General features: G+C 34.1%; 1 protein-coding gene across 13 annotated transcripts in view; it reads left to right on the forward strand.

The window, feature by feature from the left end:
• Positions 1 to 22,702, forward strand: part of LOC136033249 (IQ motif and SEC7 domain-containing protein 1-like) — a 359,466-nt gene extending 336,764 nt beyond the window's left edge. For all 13 annotated transcript variants that reach the window (XM_065713973.1, XM_065713984.1, XM_065713985.1 and 10 more), the window contains 4 exons: positions 1,305 to 1,530; positions 9,265 to 9,480; positions 13,895 to 14,059; positions 16,894 to 22,702. In XM_065713973.1, coding sequence (XP_065570045.1) covers positions 1,305 to 1,530; positions 9,265 to 9,480; positions 13,895 to 14,059; positions 16,894 to 17,120 — 834 coding nt within the window. In that variant the 3' untranslated portion in view covers positions 17,121 to 22,702. The remainder of the gene's footprint in view (positions 1 to 1,304; positions 1,531 to 9,264; positions 9,481 to 13,894; positions 14,060 to 16,893) is intronic.
• Positions 22,703 to 24,092: the final 1,390 nt, after the last annotated feature.

A 24,092-nucleotide genomic window follows, 5' to 3' on the forward strand; every position in this document is an offset into this window, starting at 1 on the left:
ACCTATATCATTGCCCTTAGATAAAAAAAAAATTGTTTTTTGCCGATCAGTCCGCTGACTGAAAAAAAAAAAAAACAGGGTTAATTTTTCCAAAATTACTACAACAATGTAAAACTTAAATATTTGAATTGTTTATCAGTTATCTTCTACTTCCTCTTTGATGTATCGCTATTGATTTGATGTTTACTTTGAAAATAATTTATTTGCTAGAGAATCAAATTAGAAAGAAAATGTGTCCCCACACTTTATTTAGACGAGCTTTCTCTGCTCGTATCACCCCTTTCAAGATAAACAGATATACAAACAGCTGATCTCTCTGATTACTGGAACGAGTAAAAATATTGGTAAAAGTGCGTATGAAACAACTTTTTCGATTGCAGCATATTCACCAGGAATAAACCCCCTCGGGTTATTGGTCTCTTTAAAAGCTTTCCGTTTACTCCTTCAAGCGCATGCTCAATATATTCATAAACTTTTTGTCAAAAAGAAAAAGAGAAATTACTGTAATTCGCGTCCGTGCTTAAAAGTGTGCTTGAATGCCATTGGTCTATTTTTATGACGTGTTTTCGTTAGCCATTACATCATTCCTGTAGTGCGTGTCAGAAAGGACGCCAAATAACCCCGTTTATGTAATTATTTGTTCTATTAACCCGTTATTGAAATTTTAGCCGATCAAAAGAAAGCTAAACCTGACAGCTTTTTTTGTATTCCAATATTAAGCCAATAAAAAGGAAAAAAACATTAACGTTGCAGGTTTTTTACAAGTAAACTAGGTTAATACCTAGGGCTGTGCGGGATTGGTTAATATACCTGGAGTTGTAAGTAAGAACGAAGAATAAAAATGTTCACCAGGAACGTAACAAAAAATCATTTAAGGGGAAGGATTCAGAAGAGACTAGAATTTTGTCAAACAACAAGAAAAGTGAATTCTATGATCCCCAATCAGGGGGCATTTCTCCCTAGATTTTGGAAAATTCCTTTTTGGGATACTTTCATTAAAAGAAATTAAAAAAAAATAAAATAAAGTGAGCCCCTCCTTGGTTTTTAAAAATATATTTTTGTATATTAATTAAATTATAAATAGAAAAAAACCTTTCCTCCCCCCCCCCAATAAAATAATTGAATTTGCATTCATCTTAAACAGATCATTTTTGTGAATATACTCAAAATTTTAAATATTTTACTATTCTTCCTGTCTTTTCGAATATGTGTCATATAATTTGTCAGTTTTCGCTTCACTTGAAGATGACTCATTTATTTAAAATGCTACTGTATTTACTAGCTATATTTTGTTCGTATTTTAGAATCTTGTGTCCCCTCATCGCCGCTTGGTGTGCTACTGTCGCCTTTATGAAGTGCCTGATGTAATGAAGAAAGAGCGACCTGGTATTCACCAACGAGAAGTCTTCCTTTTTAATGACCTCCTCGTTGTTACCAAGATCCTTTCAAAGAAGAAGAACAGTATAACATATAACTTCAGACAAAATTATCCTCTGTATGGACTTCATGTTGGACTTTTTGATACAGCTCGTAAGTTACGGTATTCTTAAGCTAAGTGTCCGTAAAACTTCCACACATGGACCTCCCAATTGTTTCCCTAAAGTGGGCAAAAACCTTTCGAAATGTCAGAAGTCCTTTTTTAGGTTGTGTTAATTAAAATCAAAAATTATTTGTTAACCTTTAATAATACGATGAATTTTGCAAGAACAACAACAAAAAAAAAAAAAAAAAATGCATAGATAAAATTTGGAATATTTTGGTTTCACATTTGGAAGCCTTTATCAACGAGAAGAAACAAAAGAAAAACAACACGTAAAACACTTAAAAAATTATGCATAAACAAAATGCATTGTATTAAGTTTTATTTCACTTCGTAAATGAAGTATTTTCTTTCATTTTTCTTTTTTTTGTATAGCTTTCCTATGTTTTTTCTCATCTTTTTAGGTATCTGGTAGTTTGGTTAGCTAGTTCTCGTATTTTCTTTCCTTTTTTCCCGCATATAAAAGCTTCTGGGTGTGAAGTCAAAATATTCGGATTGTTATTATTATTTATACAAAAGAAAGTTTGTTTAAAAAAAATTCTCTGTCTTATTAAAAGTTCCAACTGTTTTTAAATATTTTCATCTCGTTTCAATTATAAATGAAAAGGCAGTGCTTCGAGACAGTTTAATTTAGTTCAACTGGACGATAAATTTCATAAAACACAAAAAAGCTGTTTATGTGAATAATAGGAAAATTCCGAATATTCGGCTTTACATCCGAAATCAAACGGAAAAAAGGAAATAAATACAAATAAAACTGGCTTAAACTAATTAATATATAAACTAAATGAATTAAATTATAGTCTTTTTTTTCACTTCGTAAATGAAGTGAATTTTCTTTCATTTTTCTTTTTTTCTTTGTATAGCGTTTTCCTGTTTTTAAAATCTCCAGATGTGAAGTTAAATTTAAACTTTTTATTTGTATGTATGCATGAAAATGTTTTCTATAAAGCGCTTTGTATTAAAATTTTTAACCGCTTCTCAATATTTTTATTTCATTTTAGTTATTTCATTTCAATATTTTTATTTCATTTTAGTTATTTCATTTCAATATTTTTATTTCATTTTAGTTGTAAATGGAAAGGTAGTGTCATCTGAGAAATGATTCAGGTTGCTGTGTCTAGGCTGGTCGGAGGGGGACGGGAAAAATACTGAGGGAATGGGATCGTTAGACAAATATTGCTCTTTTAGGATGCCCACCCTCTCTTTGGCACTTGTGCATATTTCTCTAAGAAGGTTTTGCGTTCTTGAAGGAACTAAATTAATCAATTACATAAGTTGATTTGATCTTTGTCTGCTTAGTTAGTGTATAATTTGTGCTATTAGTAGCTTGTCGTTATTTAGTAGTTGTTCAATAGCTAGGCTATTATTTGTACCCACTTTGTGGTGTATTTTTTGTCGTTAAGCATGCTACGCGTCAATGTTTATGTGGCCTCAAGTGGAAAAATACCTATTTTTAGGTCATTTGCTCAATTTATGCTATTACCAAAAAAAAAAAAAAAATATAAACGTCAGACGGAAAATTGTCACGTTTTGTTACATTGCTCTAGTCACTGTACAAGAACAAAATATTAGAAGACTGGCTTCATTAGAAAAGCCTCATTAAAAAAAACTGGCCTCATTAGAAAAGCCTCATTGGATTTGGTCCCTTTTTAGAACAGGGGTAGTTCATGACGAGATTTTACTAACACCGAGATAAAACCCGCTCCAAAACTTCGTAATACCTGCAGAGGGGCATCTATTGGGAGGGTTGTCGTGGCCAGTCCCCCTTGAAATTCCCGAAGTTTTCCCGAATTTTCTTGGCACTTGTTATTCAAACTATCAAATCGAATCTATTTTCATCATTGCCTCCCCTCACCCCTAAAAACCACTTGCGTGCCTGAGTTGCGAACATTTTTTTTTATCAAGTTTTAGATTTTTACTCAAATATTGAAACTAGACCATCAATTTTGGCACTATAAATTCTAATGTTCTTGGATCGTTAGTGACTCTTGGGTTTTTGTGTTTCCCAACTAACCCAAGGGGGGGCAAAGACCTTTTAGTCCGCTGACCTGGTCTACAACCACTCCGGAGAAACACACACTAAGAGGACTATCCTCGTTGTTTTGTTCTTAGCAAAAATAAAAACAAAACTCTTAAAGCATTTTGTTTATGGCCAACTTATTGTGTAAAATTAAGCTAATGATCTTATATAACAATAAAAATTAAAATAGGCTACAAAAAAAATATGAAAAAAAGAAGACCTATCACACGAAAATGGAATCCCTCGTCTTCGGGTGAAACCATCTTGTTCCTTATGCTCTTGAATACTATATGCCGTGCACATTGCTTTATATCTGCCTATATAATTGCATATTTCAGTAAATCCTAGCCAATTCCTAATATTGAGCTGTGAAAACAATTGCGTAACGTTACCAGTGGCGAAATTTCGTCAAAATCCTGGGGAGGGGGCAAAGTAGGAGCCAATTTTCCCAAATCAAGTGAAAATGACCGTGTAAACTTAAAAATGAGCCATTTGGTAACAGGGAAGTGCTATATAGTACTATATAGTACTATAAAAATACTTTATAGTACCATAAAGGTAAATATGTACTAAAAAACTGATCTGTTTCTGTTGATGCTTGAATTATGCAGGTTTATCTTAATTTTGACAAGATTTTTGAATAAACTAAGTTTCAGCTTGGGGGGGGGGGCAAACTCAGGTCTAGGTCTCCCCACTTTTTAATTTATTAAAAAAAAATTCACTTTTTAAATTATTCCACATCCATGTACCTCCGTATGCATATAAAAAACAAAAAACGAATGGGTTGGGATACCTCTTGGTACACGGAAAGTAACAGTATTACATTAGCATACAATAACGGTTTTTATTTGACAACATTAGTAACGGTAAAAAATTTAGTAGCAGTATTTATTTATTTAATTGTCATTTTTATTTATTTCGCTTATTTACTAACATCTATCACAGCATTATTTATTTATATGCAGTATGAGGAATAATAGTTAACATTTGTAGCTCGCTTGAAGGGACTATAAAGTAGCTGTTCAGGGCCATGGTGATTAAAAGCCTCTCTATCATTTCGCCCAAGCTCTTAGACTGGAACTTATTACTGGGTGTAAATCTGAAAAATAACCTAGAAAAACAGGTGAACCATATGACAAAATTTGGAAATCATATGGGAAAAAATAAATTTTTTAGATTGCTTGAGTTGAGCTGCTGATGAGCTGTCGAGATGCAGTGTCTGATTTACAGCCTGGGCTTTATTTTACCGCCTATATTTTACTCGTTTGGGTTTATTCCTATTTTTAAGCTTCAGCTTCGAAATTGAAAGGAGCCACCCCCCCCCCCATCATCATCTCACACTTAGTGAGCCCAGGTCGATACCTTAATAATAGGAAATTATTTGGTGCCAAGTAGATTCTATATTATAAGGAAATGAGCCATATTCCTACTTTTAGAAAAATGTTTCAAAATAAGCTATTTATTTCCGCAGGGGGAGGGTGGTGTTCTTTTCAATTTCTGGGGACCATTTTCAAGGTTAAAGGTTTTTATAACCTTGAATCCAGCCACATATGCAGAATTTTTTTCAGGGGGGTTAACCGCGTATTTGGGAGGAACGCTCAAAAAAAATTAATAATTTGAACAACAAGTGTCCCAAAATTGAAGAAAATTTGAGATTCATTTTTTAGTGAGAGGAGAGCTCCGAGTCCCTCCCCCCTATGTACGCGTTGCTTGAATTCCAATCTTGAGTCGTCGTAACTTATAACATCCTCAATATGTACCTGCCTGGCCTACCATCTTTTCAAAGATGTGGCTGTGCTCAGAGCCAAATGGCATATTCCCGACCCTAGGACGTAATATCAATGAAAAGACATAAACAAAAAAGTCTTATCCCTATGTTAAATTCTACCTCAGGTTTAGGTCGAATTCTGTATTTGAAGGATCTACATTTGCTTTTCAAAGTTCTAAATATCCCCATTTGAGGACATAAGGAAGCTAATAAATGGGGAAACGGCTTTGTTTCGAATGAGAAATGTCACATTTTCTAAGATTTAAGTGAAGGGGGAAGCTACTTATAAGCCTTCGGATTCTGGAGAAAAGAGCAAAGATCTTAAGACTGCGAAGTCTTTGTGGGAGTTGTCAGGCTGCTTAAGTTGATGGTCGATAACAATTGGGACTGTGATTAAAGGTCTTCTTGCAGTCCGTGGTGTTTGCAGTCCGTGGGACGTGTCATGGGTCTTCTTGCAGTCCGTGGTGTTTTTCAGTTTAGAGTGGAAGCATTGGAAGTAGCAGATTTGCGAATTTTGAGGGTTGTTACTCAAACCCTCAACTTAGGGTTACTCAACAACCCTCAACTGAGGGTTGTTACTCAAACATACGGAAAACTTAAGCGAGGTAATGTAAGAATGACCCAAAATGCCTAAATCTTGTGGTCATGGAGCTATAGGCTAAGGGGATGGGCAAGGGGCTACAAAAATGACCTAGATATCTGGGCATTTTTGGAGCTAGCCAAAGAAGGAGCGATAAACAGGGGAGGCGAAAGAGAAGTGTTAACCGACGTGACAGCCCGATGCAGTGTAGCGCTGTGGAGAGTCGGGAAATGTCATGAGGGTCGTATAGAGTAAGTTAACGTTAGTCAACGCCGACGTGTGATTCCGACGTAGTCTAGTGCTGTTACAAGTTTGTAGTAGCATTATATTTATTTTACAAATTTTTAAGAATTGTCAAGAGGGCCATTATGAGTAATACTTTAATTAAATAAGGGTAACTGCAGACCGTAATATGGGTGTTCCCCCTTCTTTCCCTGGCCTCTGTCAAATAAAACTCCTGAATCTTTATGTTTAAGCTATTTCGAAAGACAATTCAGTAGTAAGACGAATTTGTACGAATTTGTTGACTTGTCCCCTTGCTGCCAATTAGTGAATAAAAGAAAGTGACAGATCTAGCTCCTGAAACATCTGGCTTAGATGCAGTGTCTCTGATATCAATTGATCGTTATTTTTTAGTGAATGCTGAGGTGATACATACTTCTTCCTGAGAGGGACTGAAATAAAAAATGTCTTCCTTATCTTTCTAAATGTCTTTGGAAGGGTAGGTCTTTGCATACCCAGAAATATCCCGTTCCATTGGATTCAACTTTGTACTTCTGCTCTTTCTCTTATTATTGCTTGAAAGCATTTCCCCCTATATTGTCATAGTAACAAATTTCCTATTACTTAGGTTAATTAAATTGGTTGTAGAACGTGAAGGAGGGGTCTCGGCACTAAGATGATAGTGGACTGTTGAGATTATAAATTAAAGAGCCAAAGACCCTGTTGAAAGTTAGGCATAATCAAAAAAATATTGTAGCGTATACTGTTTTGAGTGGATCGAATAGAAAATAGTTTGTGCCTATGGGCGCATTCTCGGGATGGGCTAGGGGCTTTGAACCCTCGAAATGTTTGTCCGGCTCGTAAAAACGCAACAAAAATGCATTAAAACACGTTTTGATGTGTTTTTAAAGTTTTTTTTAACCCCCTTCCTTCAAACAAAAATCCCGGATACGGCCCTACCCTAATTCGGGCTATTTCAGTAGTTTCAGACTATGGACAAATTGCCAATTATTTCGGTAATTCTAGGCTATGGGCAAATTGTCCCAAGCCCGAAGTTCCAAGTCCCCTTACCCCTCGACCTACAAAAACTTTCTGGAAGTTCCAACTGGATCCCTGAGCCCTGACACAAGCTAGGATACACTTACCAAACAACGTATGAAAATATTAACCTTTTATCGAAACCTATTGGCTTTATGCAGTATCTGTAATGAGGTTTAATCGCTTGCCTTCAGGAAAAATAAACAAAAAAACAGATAGGCCTACTGATGTGCATTCAAAAACCACCTGACTGATCTGTATCTGATCGGCTCTCTTCGGAGAAACTACCTTCTCAAATTTCACCAACGCTCCAAATTATTACAAAGGATTACTCCCTTAAGTAGATCTCCATGAGTGTGACAAAAAAAGAAATGCAAGATTCTTGCAGTGATCGAATTTTGCGAACTCGATTTTAAGTCGCTCAAAGAAAAAAGGGGTGTCTGTGACATCGAATGGTGGGTTCGATATTTTTAGCATTCGAAGTTGGTAATTTTTTCTTCTACGTCCAATTCAACCGTTTGATAAGAATGAAAAGGCGCTGCTTCAGCTTATTGCTCAACTTCCAAAAGGTGTTCAACTGAATAATCAGGGAAAAGGCTGCTGAAATATTTTTCCAGGAATTGGAAAATCATCATAAGTCTCTTTAAACTTACAGGTGTTATTTTTATCACCAGCCCAAAAAGAATGGACAAATACAAGTGTGGAAATCGGCGCTAGTGTCCACATGAAAATCACCAACAGCATCTAAAATTCGGTGTTCCTTGTCATTAATTTTTCCAAAATTCGGAATTTTTTTCCAGAAACTGAGATCAAGCAATTATTACTATATTAGTTTCGTCAGTTGCACTAACTGTAGTAGTTTTACCATATTACTAACCAAAAAAAAAAAATGCCCAGGAATGTTAAGCGCTTGATAAAGTTGGATATTCTTTTTGTCAAGAAAAAATATATGACCAAAAAAATAAGCCAAAAAGCATAGACAACCTACAAGAGTGGAAATTCGTGCTAGTGTCCATAAAAAATCACCAATACCATCTAAAATTTGGCGTTTCTTGTCATTTTTTTCCAGAATTCGGAATTTTTTTCCAGAAACTGGCATCAAACAATTATTGCCACATTAATTTCTTCAATTGCACTAATTTTACTAGATTTGCCATATTACTATACTAAAAAATGACCAGAAATGCTAAGCGTTAGATAACGTTAGTAATGTTTTTGTTTTTTTTGTTTTTTGTCAACACTTGCGCCAGTATACTTTTTCAAGCTACACATATAATTTGCTCCAGCCTTTCTCTCAGACAAAATTACGGGTAGTCCAACTTTGGTAGTGTCATTGTCACTCATTCTTTAGAATAAGATTGGGAATTTAATCAATTATTGTCACCTTTGCCACATGGCCCGCCCCCCATGATTTTGGTCTAGATCCCCCCCGCCGTACTGGCTCTTCGGCCAAAAAATAAGCTACTGAAGATTATGAGTATGATTTTTGAAAAAGGGGAATTACTTGGCGATTTTAGGAAAATCTTAAGTAAACCGCTAAGAAAAGTGATACGAGTGAGTTTGGTAGTTATAGAGGCCTTCGCCTGATTTCTGTAGGTAGCAAATTAATTAGTAGGATGATCCTTTTTTGACTTAGAAATGCTATTGGCTTTGATGATTAGAGATGACTATTGAATTCAGTTTCTGGAAAACCCCTGTATGTCCCAGTTCTTAGAAGATTAACATCGGTCTATCCTCGTTGAAAAAAAAAATCGACCTTATTTGGAAAAAAGTTTCATCTAGGATGTCAAGAAAATTCTAAAAATAATATAAAGATAAAAATAAATTATTTCTATAGCAAGTTGTTTGATATAATCAATTACTTAATGGAACACGGCTAGTCTTGACACTGAACTAATTACTAGCTGAATGAATAATTTATTTTAGTTCTTTTTGTCCCTACAATAGTAAAATTCACCTTTTAGTTAGAAACGAAAATAATAACAGATAACTAATAACCATTAATGGTAATTATTTTTTAGAATTCACTCTAAGATTCCACTTTATTATGTTATTGCCTGACTTATAGAATTCTGATAAGAATTAATTTACAGATTATCAATTTGGAATAAAAGTTTCCCAAAAGAGCGATGGTAAAGTCTTATTAATGTTTAATGCAAGAAATGATCATGATCGCTCCAAATTCAGCGCGGATTTGAAGGAGGCCATCTTGGAAATGGATGAAATGGAGAACCTTAGACTCGAAGGAGAGCTGGATAAGCAAAGAAACTCTATTCGACTTTCCAGAGTTCCTGGTGACTTATCACAAAGTAAGCACTTTTTTTCGTAAGGCGGATAAAAAAAAAATATAAATAGATAGAACAAGTAAAAATAAGTAGAAAAATTACTTAAAAGAGGCAGTTTTGGAAACGGACTAAATCGAAAAACTCGGACCTGAAGCGAAATTGGATAAGTAAAGAAACTCTATTTGATTTTCTAGAGTTCCTGGTGACTTATCCCAAAGTAAGCACTTTCTTTCGTAAGGCAGATAAAACAGTCAAAACAGATAAAAAAATCTAAATAGATAAAAAAAAGTAATTAGAAAAATTATCTAAAAGAGGCAGTTTTGGAAACGGACTAAATAGAAAATCTCAGAGTTGGAGGGAAATTGGATAAACAAATAAACTGTAAAACTTTCCAAAGTTCCTGGTGATTTATCAAAAAGTAAGAACTTTTCTTCATAAGACAGGGAAAAATAATTAAAAGAATAAAAAAAATCTAAATAGATGAAATTAATGAAAAGTAAGTAGAAAAGTCATTTAAAAAGATGCAGTTTTGGAAACGGACTAAATGGAAAACTTTAGACTTGAAGGGAAATTGGATAAACAAAGTAATTTTTATACAGATGCTCTAGGTGATTTATCACAAAGTAATCACTTTTCATCATAAAGTAGAAAGACAAATAAAGCCTTAAAGAATTAAAATAACGAAAATGAATATTGAAAAAGAATAAATTAAATAAAGAGATATTAAACAAGTTGAAAAACGATCAAAAACTCGTTTGTTAATATTAATAATTCTTTCTTTACAATGTAAAATATAGTTCAACGTTGTTTGTTTTGCTTAAAAAAAAAAAAAAAAAAAAAAAAAAAAAAAAAAAAAAAAAAAAAAAAAAAAAAAAAAAAAAAAAAAAAAAAAAAAAAAAAAAAAAAAAAAAATGTAGTAACAGTAAGGAATTACAGAGTGAAAGTGATTATTTTTAATAAAACAAATAATTAACTTTTGGGGCTCAGTAAGGCTATAATGGAAGAAAGGTTAAAATGGCTATGATTATAATGAAAGAATGGTTAACATGGCTAGGGCTATAATGAAAGAAAGGTTAATATGGCTAGGGCTATAATAAAAGAAAGGTTAATATGGCTAGTTGACATTTACTGATGACAAATGACTGAGAGTCAAATATTGTGCTATTTTGGCTATCCTTCTGGGACTAAACGAAAAGGGGCTAAGATGATCGTCTACAAATGGGGCGGGAAGAGGTTTTAAAGGAGAATTTAAACATGGAGGGGTAAAGAGGGAAGCTTTGAATAGATTCTTCCCCACGTCCTGCGGGTGAAGGATGACGGATTGCTGAAGATTGTCCTTTTCGCCCAACCGTTTCGCCCAGGGTGAAACCAACCGTTTTCTCCAAGGGCTAAACTGAACGCAGGTCTTCCTCGTTTGGGGTTGGAGGACGTCATAAAAAAAGATTTAAAGGAAATTGGAACTTCCTGGGAGGGTGTAAAAAGGGAGGCTTGAATAGATTGGGATGGAGGAGTGTGCGTAGCTGTGTTGGCCTCGGGTAGTTTGGTGCTGCGGTAAATTGTTAGTAGTAGCAGTAGTAGTGTATTAGATCTGCCTCATTGCAGTCAATTTGTTCTCATTTAAGACATGTTCTGTAAAATAAAAATCTAAAATTAACCGTTTTGAAAACCGCTTTGCTATCCTATTAGTTATTAATATTTATTTGCTATGTCGTTATGTATGTTACAAAAATAAAAAATATAGAAATTGAACCTTGAAGTTTCTCTGAATGAACTAATCGATATTCTTTATAGTTTACAAATCCTTAATAACCCTAATTTAAGGGGTTGTCCACTTTCAAACATTAGCTTCATTCTAGATAATATGGTATATTAATATATTTATGTTAGGGGTATATTTATGTTACGATATAAATGTAAGATACAACGGATATTAGATCTAATGTCAAGATCTGCCTAAACTTTTAACCTAAATTGTTGGCTAATACTTTATTGTAATCGGTATTTTATTTCATTGATCTTATACTAAAATTTAGTTTTTATTTCAATTGATTTGTTTTATAAAATGCGAGAAAGGTTGAAATGACTATAGGACACGTTCTGCAGATGAAGGATGATGGATAGCCAAAGATTGGCCAATCGACTAGGGCCAAACAAAAAGCAGATTATTCCCGAATCTGTTTCGAATCCCGAATCTGAAAAACAGGTCGCATTAGCAAAACGTGCTCTAGCCATCTCAACCTTTCTCTCATTATAGCCCTTGGAAGTGGAATTGATCCACATTAATTAGTTTCATCGTATTATTTTTTAGTCCTATAAGTTTCACCTTAATATCATCCTATTAATTAGTCATATATATTTGTACATCTTTATGTGTTGCTAGAAGTTTATAAATAAAAGACATCAGCTTTAAAACTAAATAAACCAATCGATATTTTAAATAGTTTATTCATAAAACAGTAAAACTGTAAAGATATAAAAATTTTCTCTGGATAAAATTGCTGATAACTACTACTACTACTACTAATACTACTAATAACTCACTGCAGCACCAAGCCGCCTGAGGCCAACACAGCTACGCACGCTCCTCCTCCAACCTAATCTATTTAAATCCTCCCTCTTTACACCCTCCCAGGAAGTTCCCATTTCCTTTAAATCTTTATTTATGACATCCTCCCAACCCAGGCAAGGACGACCTGCTATCCGTGTAGCCCCAGACAGTTGGCCAAAAAGGACAATCTTCGGTAATCTGTCATCCTTCATCCATAGAACGTGGCCTAGCAATCTTAATCTTTCTTTCATTATAGCCCCAGAAAGCGGGATTGAACCACACTTTTCGTACAACCTACTGTTTGAAATACGGTCAGTCAGCCGGGTACCCAGAACAATCCATAGGCAATTTCTCTGGAAAACATCTAGTAAATTTTCGTCTGCTTATACTGCTTGCTGATAAACTTGTTTGATTTAGAATTCCTTTCTATTTTCACGGTCTACAGATTCTTTGAAGGGAATTTGAAGCTATTCCACCTACAAATGGAGTAACCATTTGAAGTTCAACAGCGAATTTGTTTGTCATGTCAACTATTTAATTGAATTTTGTTTTGCTTCTAGAAGGAGATGAGAATAACTTTGAATTTAGTGTACTGCGTCAGAGAATATGTATCTCTGAGAATTAAGCTACACTTGAACTTTATATATATATATATATATATATATATATATATATATATATATATATATATATATATATATATATATATATATATATATATATATATATATGTCTAATAAAATAATGAAAAGAGAAATCACCAATGCAACAGCACAAACCCATTAAAAAAAAAAGAAGAAAAAAAAAGAGGAAGACAGAAGGAGAAAAGGAAGACTGTTTTCCTACATTAGTGATTAATATAGATCAGCACTTGAATGAGGCCTTAACCCTACTCATCCATACAATCACGTAGGTCAAACAGCATAGCCATACACAATCAACCATAAAGAATAATCCATGGACAGGCAGTCGTGTCGTCAATAAGTATAAGTCGTCATTTACCAAACAATAAAAATAGTAAAGACAAATAATTCAGAGGCAACAACCCAACACAAGGGCTCATCAGGAGAATACACACTTGCCTATAGGGTTCCGGCGCTTTAAATATATATATATATATATATATATATATATATATATATATATATATATATATATATATATATATATATATAGGCACGTATGCAGGGATTTTTATGGGGAGAGGGGCATTTTTGTTTTATAATTTTAAAAATTAGCGCGCAGAATATAGTGAATAAGAACATAGAGATATTGCTCGGTTCTTTAGACCTAGACTCATTTGACAACTCTGTTTACGGCCTTGAAGATGAACAGAGAAGCAATTCAATTTTGGCAGCCTTTTTCGGGTTGTCCAACGCTTTTCTGTAGTTAGGGTCTTTATTACTATATGTCTTGCCCATCCATCTTGGGTCAAATGAAAGCGACCCCGACATATTCGGGGGCCATTCCCGAATGGGATCAGAAGACGTAATGATGAGGGATTTAAAAACATTGGATCATCTTGGGAGGGGAGGTAAACAGGGAAGCTTTGGATAGGCTTGGGTGGAAGAGGAGCGTGCACAGCTGTGTTGGCTTCAGGTGGTTTGGTGCTCCAGTGAGGTGTTGGTAGCAGTACTAGTAGTATCTTATGTACTACGTAAGCTGTTAACTATTTATTACTCAGCCCTTCAAGGCCTCGGCTCATTACACACCTGTGACATGTTCCAAACTTGTCAATAAACGAAGAAACTATTTCATTTCTAAAATTTTTTGTTTTGTTATCCCACTGTTTTTTTTCTGTTGCTTCTCTTTTTTATTACATTTTATGCTGCATATTATATTATTTCCTTAAAAATAATTCTTCGGTAATATCTTGCTTTTCTTTTACAGTTTCGCCGCGAGAAAGAGATAATCGGGATAGTGGCGTAGCTGATGTCGAAGTTCTAAACCTAGAAAAAGGAACTGAAAGCTTAAATCGGGATGGCTACCTTAGACCTGATACGGTTATGAAAAAAACAACACTGAGCAATTCCCTTTTGGATATTCATGAACAAAGTAAGCATGTTTATGTCACTAAGGATGTTTACAAATACCGACTCTCTCTCTCTCTGTATATATATATATATATATATATATATATATATATATATATATATATATATATATATATATATATATATATATATATATATATATATATATTTATTGCAACGAAGGCCACTTAGGGGCCATGGCAAAAAACAGCAAATAATACAAAATAATACCGCATGATGCGAACTCACATAACGGGGTATATGATAATAACTAGGAAAAAGTATAACAATTGCATAAGAAAACAGAAACAAAAAGGCACATAATACCATAAAACTCGTATAATTACACAAAATGTCACACACAAGCTCAATATATTTTAAATGTTCTAAAGCTACATGGATCATGGCTTCAAAAAAGAAAAAAGAATAAGCTTCAAGTGCACCATATAATATATGTTTGTATATACATATATATATATATATATATATATATATATACAAACGGTTTGTACCGTTTGTTGTCTTGTAATTTATTGATAAATAAATGAGTTTGGAGACAAAAGAGGACGCGCTGCAGTAATAGAGGGTGGGGGAGGCTTAGCAAGACTGTGTAATCTTTTGGACGTTCAGAAATGAGTTAGTTATGTCCGTTGTTTTTTAAAAAGCTGGTGAATCTTTCTATAAGTTTAATTTGTTTTAACAAAGCCCTATTCATTAATGACAAAACTGATCATAAACAACCGTTAATGGGACAATATTCCTTGTCCCAGCACCTTGCAGGGCTGGAAAAGTATTTATTTTAAATTTTCAAACTTGGATTATTTCAAACTTGGATTATTTCAAACTTGGATATGTAAATGCAGATGAAATTAGTTGTTACTATAAACACGTCTTCGGTTCAGTAAGTTGTGCAAGTAAATAAATTAAAAATAGTATTATTCTTGAGAGTGTATGATTTTCTAACGTTTGATATGATTTTCTAAAGTTTATGATTTTCTAACGTTTTGACAAAGAGGTAGAGGTGTAACAATAAGGTGGACTCAAAAGCTGTTACTCCAGACTCGTCTTCGGTCCAATAAATTGTATAAGTAAATAATTTAAAAATAGTATTATTCTTGAGAGATTACGATTTTCTAACGTTTGATAAAGAGGTAAAGCTGTACAATAAAGTGGACTCAAAACTTGGAAAAAACTCTTCCTTGAAATTTAATAGATAACCTAAGGGTCATGAAAAAATTCACGTGGAGTATTTATTTATTCAATTCCTGTTTATTTATTTCATAAAAAAAGATGCACATATACTTAGTTATATAATAATTGTATATATGAGAAAGGGAGGAAGTGGGAATAAACCTTCCTATTGCTGTTCCGAAGGATATCTCTTCCGTGGAGAACAGAAAATGTATTGGCTTATAAATGTATATTTTTCGCTTTTAAACCAGTTATTTAAACAATTTTACTGATTATTAGTAATTCTTCTCATTATTAAGAAATATACCCGAAATTGTACATTTCAAGCTTTTGAAGGATATAAACAATTTTTGTAAAATGTTAAAAAGTATTTTTACAAAATTAAGTGGGGTTTGAATTTGTATTTTGACAGTTACAAAAAATAATGAATAATAAATAAAGTAACAAATTATAATTTGTTATTTACTTATTTATTATCAATTATTTACTTATTTATTTATAGAAAAATTCAAAAAACAATAAAACATAAAAATACGAAAATAAAAAAATAAAAATAGAAACAAAATTAGATATTATTTGAGGTATCGTTTTGCGTTCTAAGGTATTTGATGATCAATCCGGAGTTTTTCTCATTCTTAGAAATTTAAATAGAAAAATCAACTTAAAAAGCTACTTCACCCCACCTTAATGAGGAATCTTTACGCCTACTGATATTTTTTATGCTTTCAGAAAGTCGCGAATTTACAATGATCGTATTTGATAAATGAAGCAACTCATTGTCAATGACTTGCGTGTGAATTTTGATGTAACCTGTTTCGCTCTGTGACGATAGGCAGCTCCTCAATAAGGCTTCTCAACAACAGTTCTAGGGCCTACACTTTGGAACAATATTAAGTAGAGTTGAAAACATGTATGTAACACAGGGTCGTATCCAGTATTCTATTCGGGGGAGGGGGTGTCACAAAAGATTTTTTGGGGGGAGGAGGGGGTACAAAAATTTCAAGAAACGCATGAAAATTTGTTTATATTAATTTTGTCACGTTTTTACGAGTCGGACAAGCATTTGTTTGGAGGCGGAGGGTCGAACCCCCCCCCCCCTGGGCACGGCCTTGATGTAATATATCTCAATCCTTAGTAAAGCTTAATCATCTTAATTTACCTTTTATAGTATTCTCCCCCTCTCTCTCTAAGTCAGTATGCAAAAATGGGGGGTGGGGGCTCTCGAGTACAGATTTTGTTCTATATTTTTTAATTCTTCCGTAGCGTATAATGCTCATATCAGATTCATCCTGTTATGCCTATTGGCATTCGCAGAGTCTTATGGGTATCAATTCATGAAAATACAGGGGCGGGGGCAATTTTACTTTTTTTTTTTAATATACAAAAAAGTTGTATGTCAAGATCCAGGGGACTAAGCCTCCCGATTGGCACTCTGGTCTTATTATTTTTTTGTGCCTTCTTTTTCTTCTGAATAAAGCAATAAGATAACTTCTAAAGCAGCTATCATAAGCGAACGGTAAAGTTTAGTGCCGGAACCTTTTTTTTATTTATTTTTTTAACTTCTTATTTTTCATTTTTAACTATATTTTTAGCTTATTTTTTTATTTTTAACTTTATGTTTAACTTATTTTTTTATTTTCAACTTTATTTTATCTTTATTTTTAGTGGACAAGCCCCAAAGAAGAGGAAGTGTTGGATCGTTAGATAGCGGAATGTCGATTTCATTCCAATCATCGTCAGCAACTAATAGTATCGTAAGTCGGGACTCTTCTCCTCAAAATCTTCAACACCAGCAGCTACATCGAATATCCGGCAAGTCAATTGTTTGCCACTCGCCACAAACTAAGAGAGAGCGTAAAGTGTCGCATGGAATCCAAACATCTGATGTTTAGAACCCCTGACTACTGGAGCAACTTCGATTTTACCAGTTGGTTGCCAATCATTCCTCATTGTGTCGTCCGGTGTCCAAACGTGTGGCGTATAATGGCACCGAGCAATAAATTTCCTGGCGGCACATTGAATATGCCGAGCGTCTCATAAGCAGTCTTCAAAGATTTTGAATAAATGTGCTCAGTGCTCAAAAACAGTGCTCAGTGCTAGTGCTCATATTTTGAGCTTACAGTGCTCAAAAATATGACTCAAACAACAATCAAGGAAAGTTAGCTTGAGATTTGTTGCAAAATATTTGATAGAAATACGTATAAAGATGGCGTTTTTTTTAATTAAAGCGGGACGCAATGAAAATTTGAAGAAATTGTGTATATTAATTAAAGTGTTTTAACACTTTAATTTAGTTCACGTTTTTAATTCTAAATTTTGTGTCAAGAGAGTAGGTGCCTGTGCTTAAAAATTATGTTCTTTGTCCCTAGCATCATTTTTTTTTTCCAATTTTCCAAAATATTATTGGGACGTAAGGGAGGGATACCAATCTTTATAATCTGGAATTAATCTATGATAATTTAAAATTATCAATCACGTTGAATCAAATTTATGCGCTACTAGCTAAATTTTTCAAACTTATTTTTTGCAAAGTGACCAAGATCAAGAGAAAAATTTTCTAAAAAAAAAAAATTGAGAAAAATTTTAGCTACAAAAAAACAACAAAAAGCTTCTGAATAAAACAATTCATCATCATCGACACTCATTGCTAGTTGTTATTATCTTGAAATATAAAATCTTTTTTTAATTTATCGGATAGGAATTATTTTTATCTTTGAAACTAAAATTTAATCTCCTAACATAATTAAATTGACATTCTGACTTGCATTCACCCTTTATTTTTCTCGTGATTTGTCTTTTGTCGATGGCGGGTGAGGGAGGTAGTGGAAAAATTTATGTACTCTGAAAGAAATTCATTTGGCACTCACACTTCTGGATTCCACCTTTACTAGACCCCAAACGTTGGAAACGAGGGTACTGAGGGGGGTAAGTGAACTCAAGAGGGAATATAGCCTGGATAAAGTGTTTGTTTCTGAAAACTAATTTGTTATTCCTGTTTTTTTTTTTCAATCAAAATGATTTTTAAAATCCAAAATAAATTTTTTAAATTTTAAAGTCAAAAATAAAGTTTTTAAATCAAAAATAAATTTTTTAAATTTTTAAATCAAAAATAGTTTTTTCAATCAAAATTTTTTTTCAAAAAAAAAATATTTTTTTCAAAATCTATGGGGGTGACTGGTTTCATATTAGCTTTATCATTGTTCATTTAAGATCGGTAAGAATACGAACTACTTTCTGATTAGTCCATAATTTGGAGCTTTGGAACAATGTTTTAGCTCCAATCCTAATCTCCAGATTACCGACCCCAAATTTTTCCTTAGGCCGGAAGTTCTCCTTAAACTACTGCTCTTTAAAGGCGTCTTTAAACCTCCTTAAGCTTCCTTAAAGGGCTCAAAATTCTTCTTTTATCTAACCATCATACAGTTAGATAGTACCTGTTCCCCAAACATCTGGGAACCGAGTATATTTCTAGCTGTTGTTCTGTTAGATAATACAAATTCCCTAAACATCTGGGAAATAGTATTCTTGTACACATATTTAAAATAAAAGTAACAAAGTAAGACGGAACTAGACCCTTAAGGTCCAAACCGGCGGTGCTGATCTTCGTTTCATGGCCCTTCAGCCAGGAAGTGCAATGGGGGGTTGGGGGCCAACCATCCTGTGTTTTCACACGCCCTTTCCTGCTTACCTTCCCCAGATTTCTCCAGGTACCCATTTAGAGCTGGGTCGACTCTGGCTGAGCTTACAGAGTCACGCCACTGACCCCCGTCCCTAAGTAAATAACTGGTCACAACTGGGATTGAACACATGCCCCTTGGGCAAAGAATTCCCACGCCAGCGCACCAATAACTCAGCCAGGACGGCTTATACACATATGGCAAAACAATCACTCTTCATTGAATCCATATGCAAAAGAAATTGGATTCAACAGGACGACCAGTGACTAAATTTAAAAACGCGGTAAAAAAGAATTTTTGTGGAATTCGTAATCAATTGCATTACTTCAGAATACAAAGTTTCAGGAGGTATGCTTTATCACGTCTGTTCAGTCGAACAAATTGAAGTCCAAATAGGGATAATAAATGTCTGTTCAGTCTCTCGGAACGTTAAATGTTGAATTGAGAAGGACAGTCAATACGAGTTCACGAGTCAATTACGTAAGCAACTTTCTTATGACGAAAAATTATTTAAAATTATATGAGGTTTTCTTAGATGGACACTTAATTTTTTGCGGGAAGCTTTCTCCTTCCCCCCTCACTTTGGAGGAAGAATTGCACTGCTTCTTCCTAGAATTTCAGTCGTTCTACATGCTTTCCACATATCGTGCACAGAGTGGCAAGATGGGGTGCATTTGCCCCATTTCAGGTTTTTTTTTTTAGGCGGTTGTGCATTGCGTTTTTTCAATCTGCGTATTTTATGGGGGTGGGGGTGGTTCATTCGGCGTATTTTCACTAAAAAAACGGAGCTTTCGGCGCATTTTCATTTTTATGGTGGCGATCATTCAAACCAGACATCTGGCAACACTGATCGTATATATTTAACTAAGAAAAACGCCATCTTTGAATACCAATTCTTTTTAACAAAAGCCTTTTCAGTTTCATATCAGGCTATTAGTATGAAGGGTACCTGATACTGTGTTCTATGTGGTGGATTCATAGTGTTTTGTGTGCTGGTGCTATGTGGAAAATTATTTTTAGCAAATTAAGTGGAAAAATTGAGCATTTGAACTAGTCATTGTCTACTTTTTTATATTCTAGTCTGTCTGGGTCTATTTCAGACGGCGCTTGCGTATATACCAGTGATTTGTCTTGCTTATTTGCTTGCAAACGATTTTTCCATGCCTTATTGAAGGATTATTATCTCAGCATTACATATGAATTCGATTATTGATTAAGCTGATTAAATTGAAACTAGCTCCCACTGATAATTAGTTTCCCATAATCCTCTCAAGGGATTGCTCACCGATAATCCTGGTTTTCATAACTGTTTTAGTGCTAAGACAAAAATTTGACTTAATCTCAAATTTCGATTTAAATCGTAGAGTTCGAATTCTTCTGCTCTGGAATCGTACAACGCTAACCCTATAGCCGATAAATTTAGCTTATATAGCCGAAGTCCTGATAAATTTAAAGCTGCTTTGTTAAGACAAAAATTTGACTTAATCTCAAATTTCGATTTAAATCGTAGAGTTCGATTTCTTCTGCTCTAAAATTGTACAACGCTAACCCTATAGCCGATAAATTTAGCCTATATAGCTAAAGTCCTGATAAATTTAAAGCTGCATTGTTTAAATGCAATGTAATTTCAAAATTATTAAATGCAAATTGGGTCGGAAGAATGCAAGGGGAGGAGGGGTTTACTCTATCAGGAGCTTTTGTTTTTACCAGAATTTGAATTGGATTATTTATCATGCTCTTTTTTTATAAAAAAGAAAACGATCAAAAAATGGGGTCAAAAGGTCAAATGGGAATACTAACAAACACACAAAGTGAATATTCGAGAGGACAACCTTCCTCTCTTCTTTAGATTTCTCTTCTTCTCGAAATATTCACTTTGTGTGTATTTTCAGTATTCTCGTTTGACCTTAAAAACCCAATTTTGATCTTTTTTTTTTTAATTATGTCGGGCCAATGCCATTTCAGAAATCATCTTCTCTTTTGATGTATTTTATGTCTTCTTGTTTCCCAAGGAGGACAGAGGCCCCTTGGTGGCGCACATGCTTTGGGAATTTCAAGTTTGAATTATTACTAATATATAATTATTTTCCTTCTGTAGGCTATGGAAAAATCGTCTTATGTCAATAAATTAGGCGCAATTGAACATTACTATTTCAGTGTCAGTGTCTTTTAATCCCCTTTTTCATTGTAAAATAAATTTATAAAACTTACTTTATAAAGCGAGTGGCCTTTTTATCATAAAAACTTTTATCGTAGTAATCATGCTCTCATATACTTAAATTCGTGAATTAGGAAATCCGACTGTATCATTCATTTAACTGTCAAGAGATCTGGAAGGTGGAGGGATAACACATTAGTTCCCCCCTTCTTCTAAGAAGATTAAAAATAAGCGAAATTGTGTAATGCCCTCCCCCTAAATAAGCTCAGACTAGCTTGATCCTCCTTGAAAATATACAGTTCCTAAAGTGTAAATTTCTCCAGTTATGGAGGTATTCTCGCCACTAAGTAGCCTAGTATATCAAGTTAAAAGGAATCAAGTTAAAGAGAAATCCAGATATTTTATTATTTCCCCAAGAATTCATTATATTTTCAATTGGCCTTACCTATTTTTGATGCTTCACTGATAAGTTGTGCCCCCGTTCCAAATTACCCCCCTCCCTCTCGTTTGTCCGCACCCACAATGGTTTTGCAAGGTGGGTACTATTAATTTTAAAATACCCCCCCTCCCCCATCCTTGGTCCCCACCCAGAATGACTTTGCAAGGTGCGTACTATTAATTGTATTTTTAGGCGAAATCAAGTCCGTGCAGCTCATCAAAAATCAACCATCTACAAATTTGATGTTAATCTCTCTAATTTAGTTGCTCAAATCGTGTTCAATAAAATTCTCTTGGAAATTTAATTGGATGAAAAAAGTATGTAGCCTACTGGAAGAGACATTTCTTATATTAAAGTTTGATCAAATAGTAATGATGAAGTTTCAGGAGTATTTTCATCATTTAGCTGTGGTATTCCAACAAGTGGTTACAAAATGTCACTTTTTTTACATTTTTCAATGTCATGTTTTTTAACATTTTTTCCATGTGGTATTTTTTTTCACATTTTGTAAAATTTCAATTAAGAACCCACACCCTGAAACAATTCATGAATGAGACATGTTCCATAGATTGTCCTAAGTTATTTCCAAGTACCTTATTTCGTCCTGAAGATTATTTAGAATTTATAAAAAAAAAACTTTAAGTTGCGTTCTGTTCTCTTTTCCCAATAATGAAATATTTCCAAAGTTGGAATTATGATATACAATTTGTTTTCTACATCTTGGATGCCTAAATAACCCTACCTGCGCTAAAATCTGATCCTAAATAATGTCACTTAGCGCAAGACGTTCCTTACGTTAAGATTTATGCTGCGTAACACAACGACTGTTGAGATAATCCGGCCAAAATGATTAGATACTAAAATTATAATTTAAACATTAAGCGGATTAAGTAAAAAATAAGTAAAAATGTGGCAACCCTGAAATAGGACTGAAGTTTGATTGTGTTTAATTTCTGTTTCAAATTTCTATTGCTTTGTAGCTTTTTTATAAGATTGCTTCCCTTTGCGAAATTCCAGTATTTCATTGGTGCGAAATTAATTTAGCATTTTTGTTTTGTTTGTTTCTGTAACATTTGTTTGTCCGACGAAATAGTAAAAAATATTTGAGTGATCTTGAATTGTTTTGAGGCTTTATTTGCTTCTAGGTATAAATATATTCGCGTTTCTGTTCATATTGTCAATAAATCTAGTGCTAATCGACCTGTCAATCACCTAGGGTTAGTTTTTTGGTCATGGGATACAGTCCTACTTAGTCTTATTAGCGGTCCGGGACGCCATTGCAGTTGAAGTAAGGACAGTGAAATGAAATCTGATTGTTTAAATCAGTTGTGTTGTAGTTTGGCATCTTCTCTTAGCAGATGCCAAATTAAAACAAGAAGCGTGGGTGCAAAAACAGCAAAAAAAAAGCTGAATAAATTTGGCACCCACTAGCTTAAGAAGGTTTGGCTTTCCTTTGAATTTGTAGTTGTCCTTGGGAATCAATATACTATTAATATTTGTATGTCTTACGGATAAAGGGTGCTGCTAAATTTAATTAAATAATATTTATGGTTAATGTGGGAACACTGACGAAAATGTGCTGCTGCCCTAAAACCTTCATTTTTTGGAACAATCAAATCGAAAATCTCAAACAATCGCAGTTTTGATGTATAAATATACATAGGGTGGGTCCTAGGGGAATGGGTCTTTTTTGGCGTCCATAGTATTTTTATAGAATATTATTTTGGTCAGGACTGGGCTGGACTGAGTTTTGATGCAAAACAAACAGGGGTGTATCCACAAGGAGGAAGGGACTGAATGTTCTAGTAACCCCCTTCCCCTCCCAGAAAGGTATCATGATCCCATCAACGAATTTCTCGTTGGAAAAATTCGTGTTCTCTTTGGAACAATCAAATGAAAAATCTTAGACAATCGCGGTTTTGATCTATGAATAGACATAGGGTGGGTCCTGGAAGGGGGGGGGTGGCGTCCACAATACTTTCATAAAATATTATTTTAGTCAGGACTTAAATGGGCGGGACTGAGTTTTGCTGCAAAAAAAAATCAGGGGTGTATCCATAAGGAGGAAGGGACTGAATGCTGTAGTTACCCCCTTCACCTCCCAGAAAGAGTTCCTCATCCCCTCGACGGGTTTCTGGGTACACTGCTGCGCAGATTAAGGCAGAATTTGTAGGATTACATAAGAACGTAAATATTTATGGTATGGTGCATTCCTACACTAGAATAACAAAACTGAAATTTATTCAAAGTTTTCAAAAATTAGCTTGTCAAAAACTTTGTCAAATTTATAAGAAAATAGGTGAAATTTTTAGATGAAAACTCTATTCAACAGTAACCATATTTTAGTTATACTTCCTGTAAATCCCCTTTTTCTCACCAGCATCACTGATAACGGTGGTTCCATTACTTAAGGCCTTTTTTTTGCGTCAACCAAAGAGAGCGTTTGAGCTCAACCACTGGGTGAGGTTGAGCTCAACCGCTGTTTTAGTGTAAAATAATGAGAAACCAAGTTGTCATGAAAAGTGTTTTTGCGTGAAACAATTGACTGGTTGAGACTCTGGTTTTGCCAAAACTGTCATTGTTTATAACC

This window comes from Artemia franciscana, chromosome 11, assembly GCF_032884065.1.
Source record: "Artemia franciscana chromosome 11, ASM3288406v1, whole genome shotgun sequence".
In the NCBI taxonomy this organism is placed as follows: Eukaryota; Metazoa; Arthropoda; class Branchiopoda; order Anostraca; family Artemiidae; genus Artemia; species Artemia franciscana.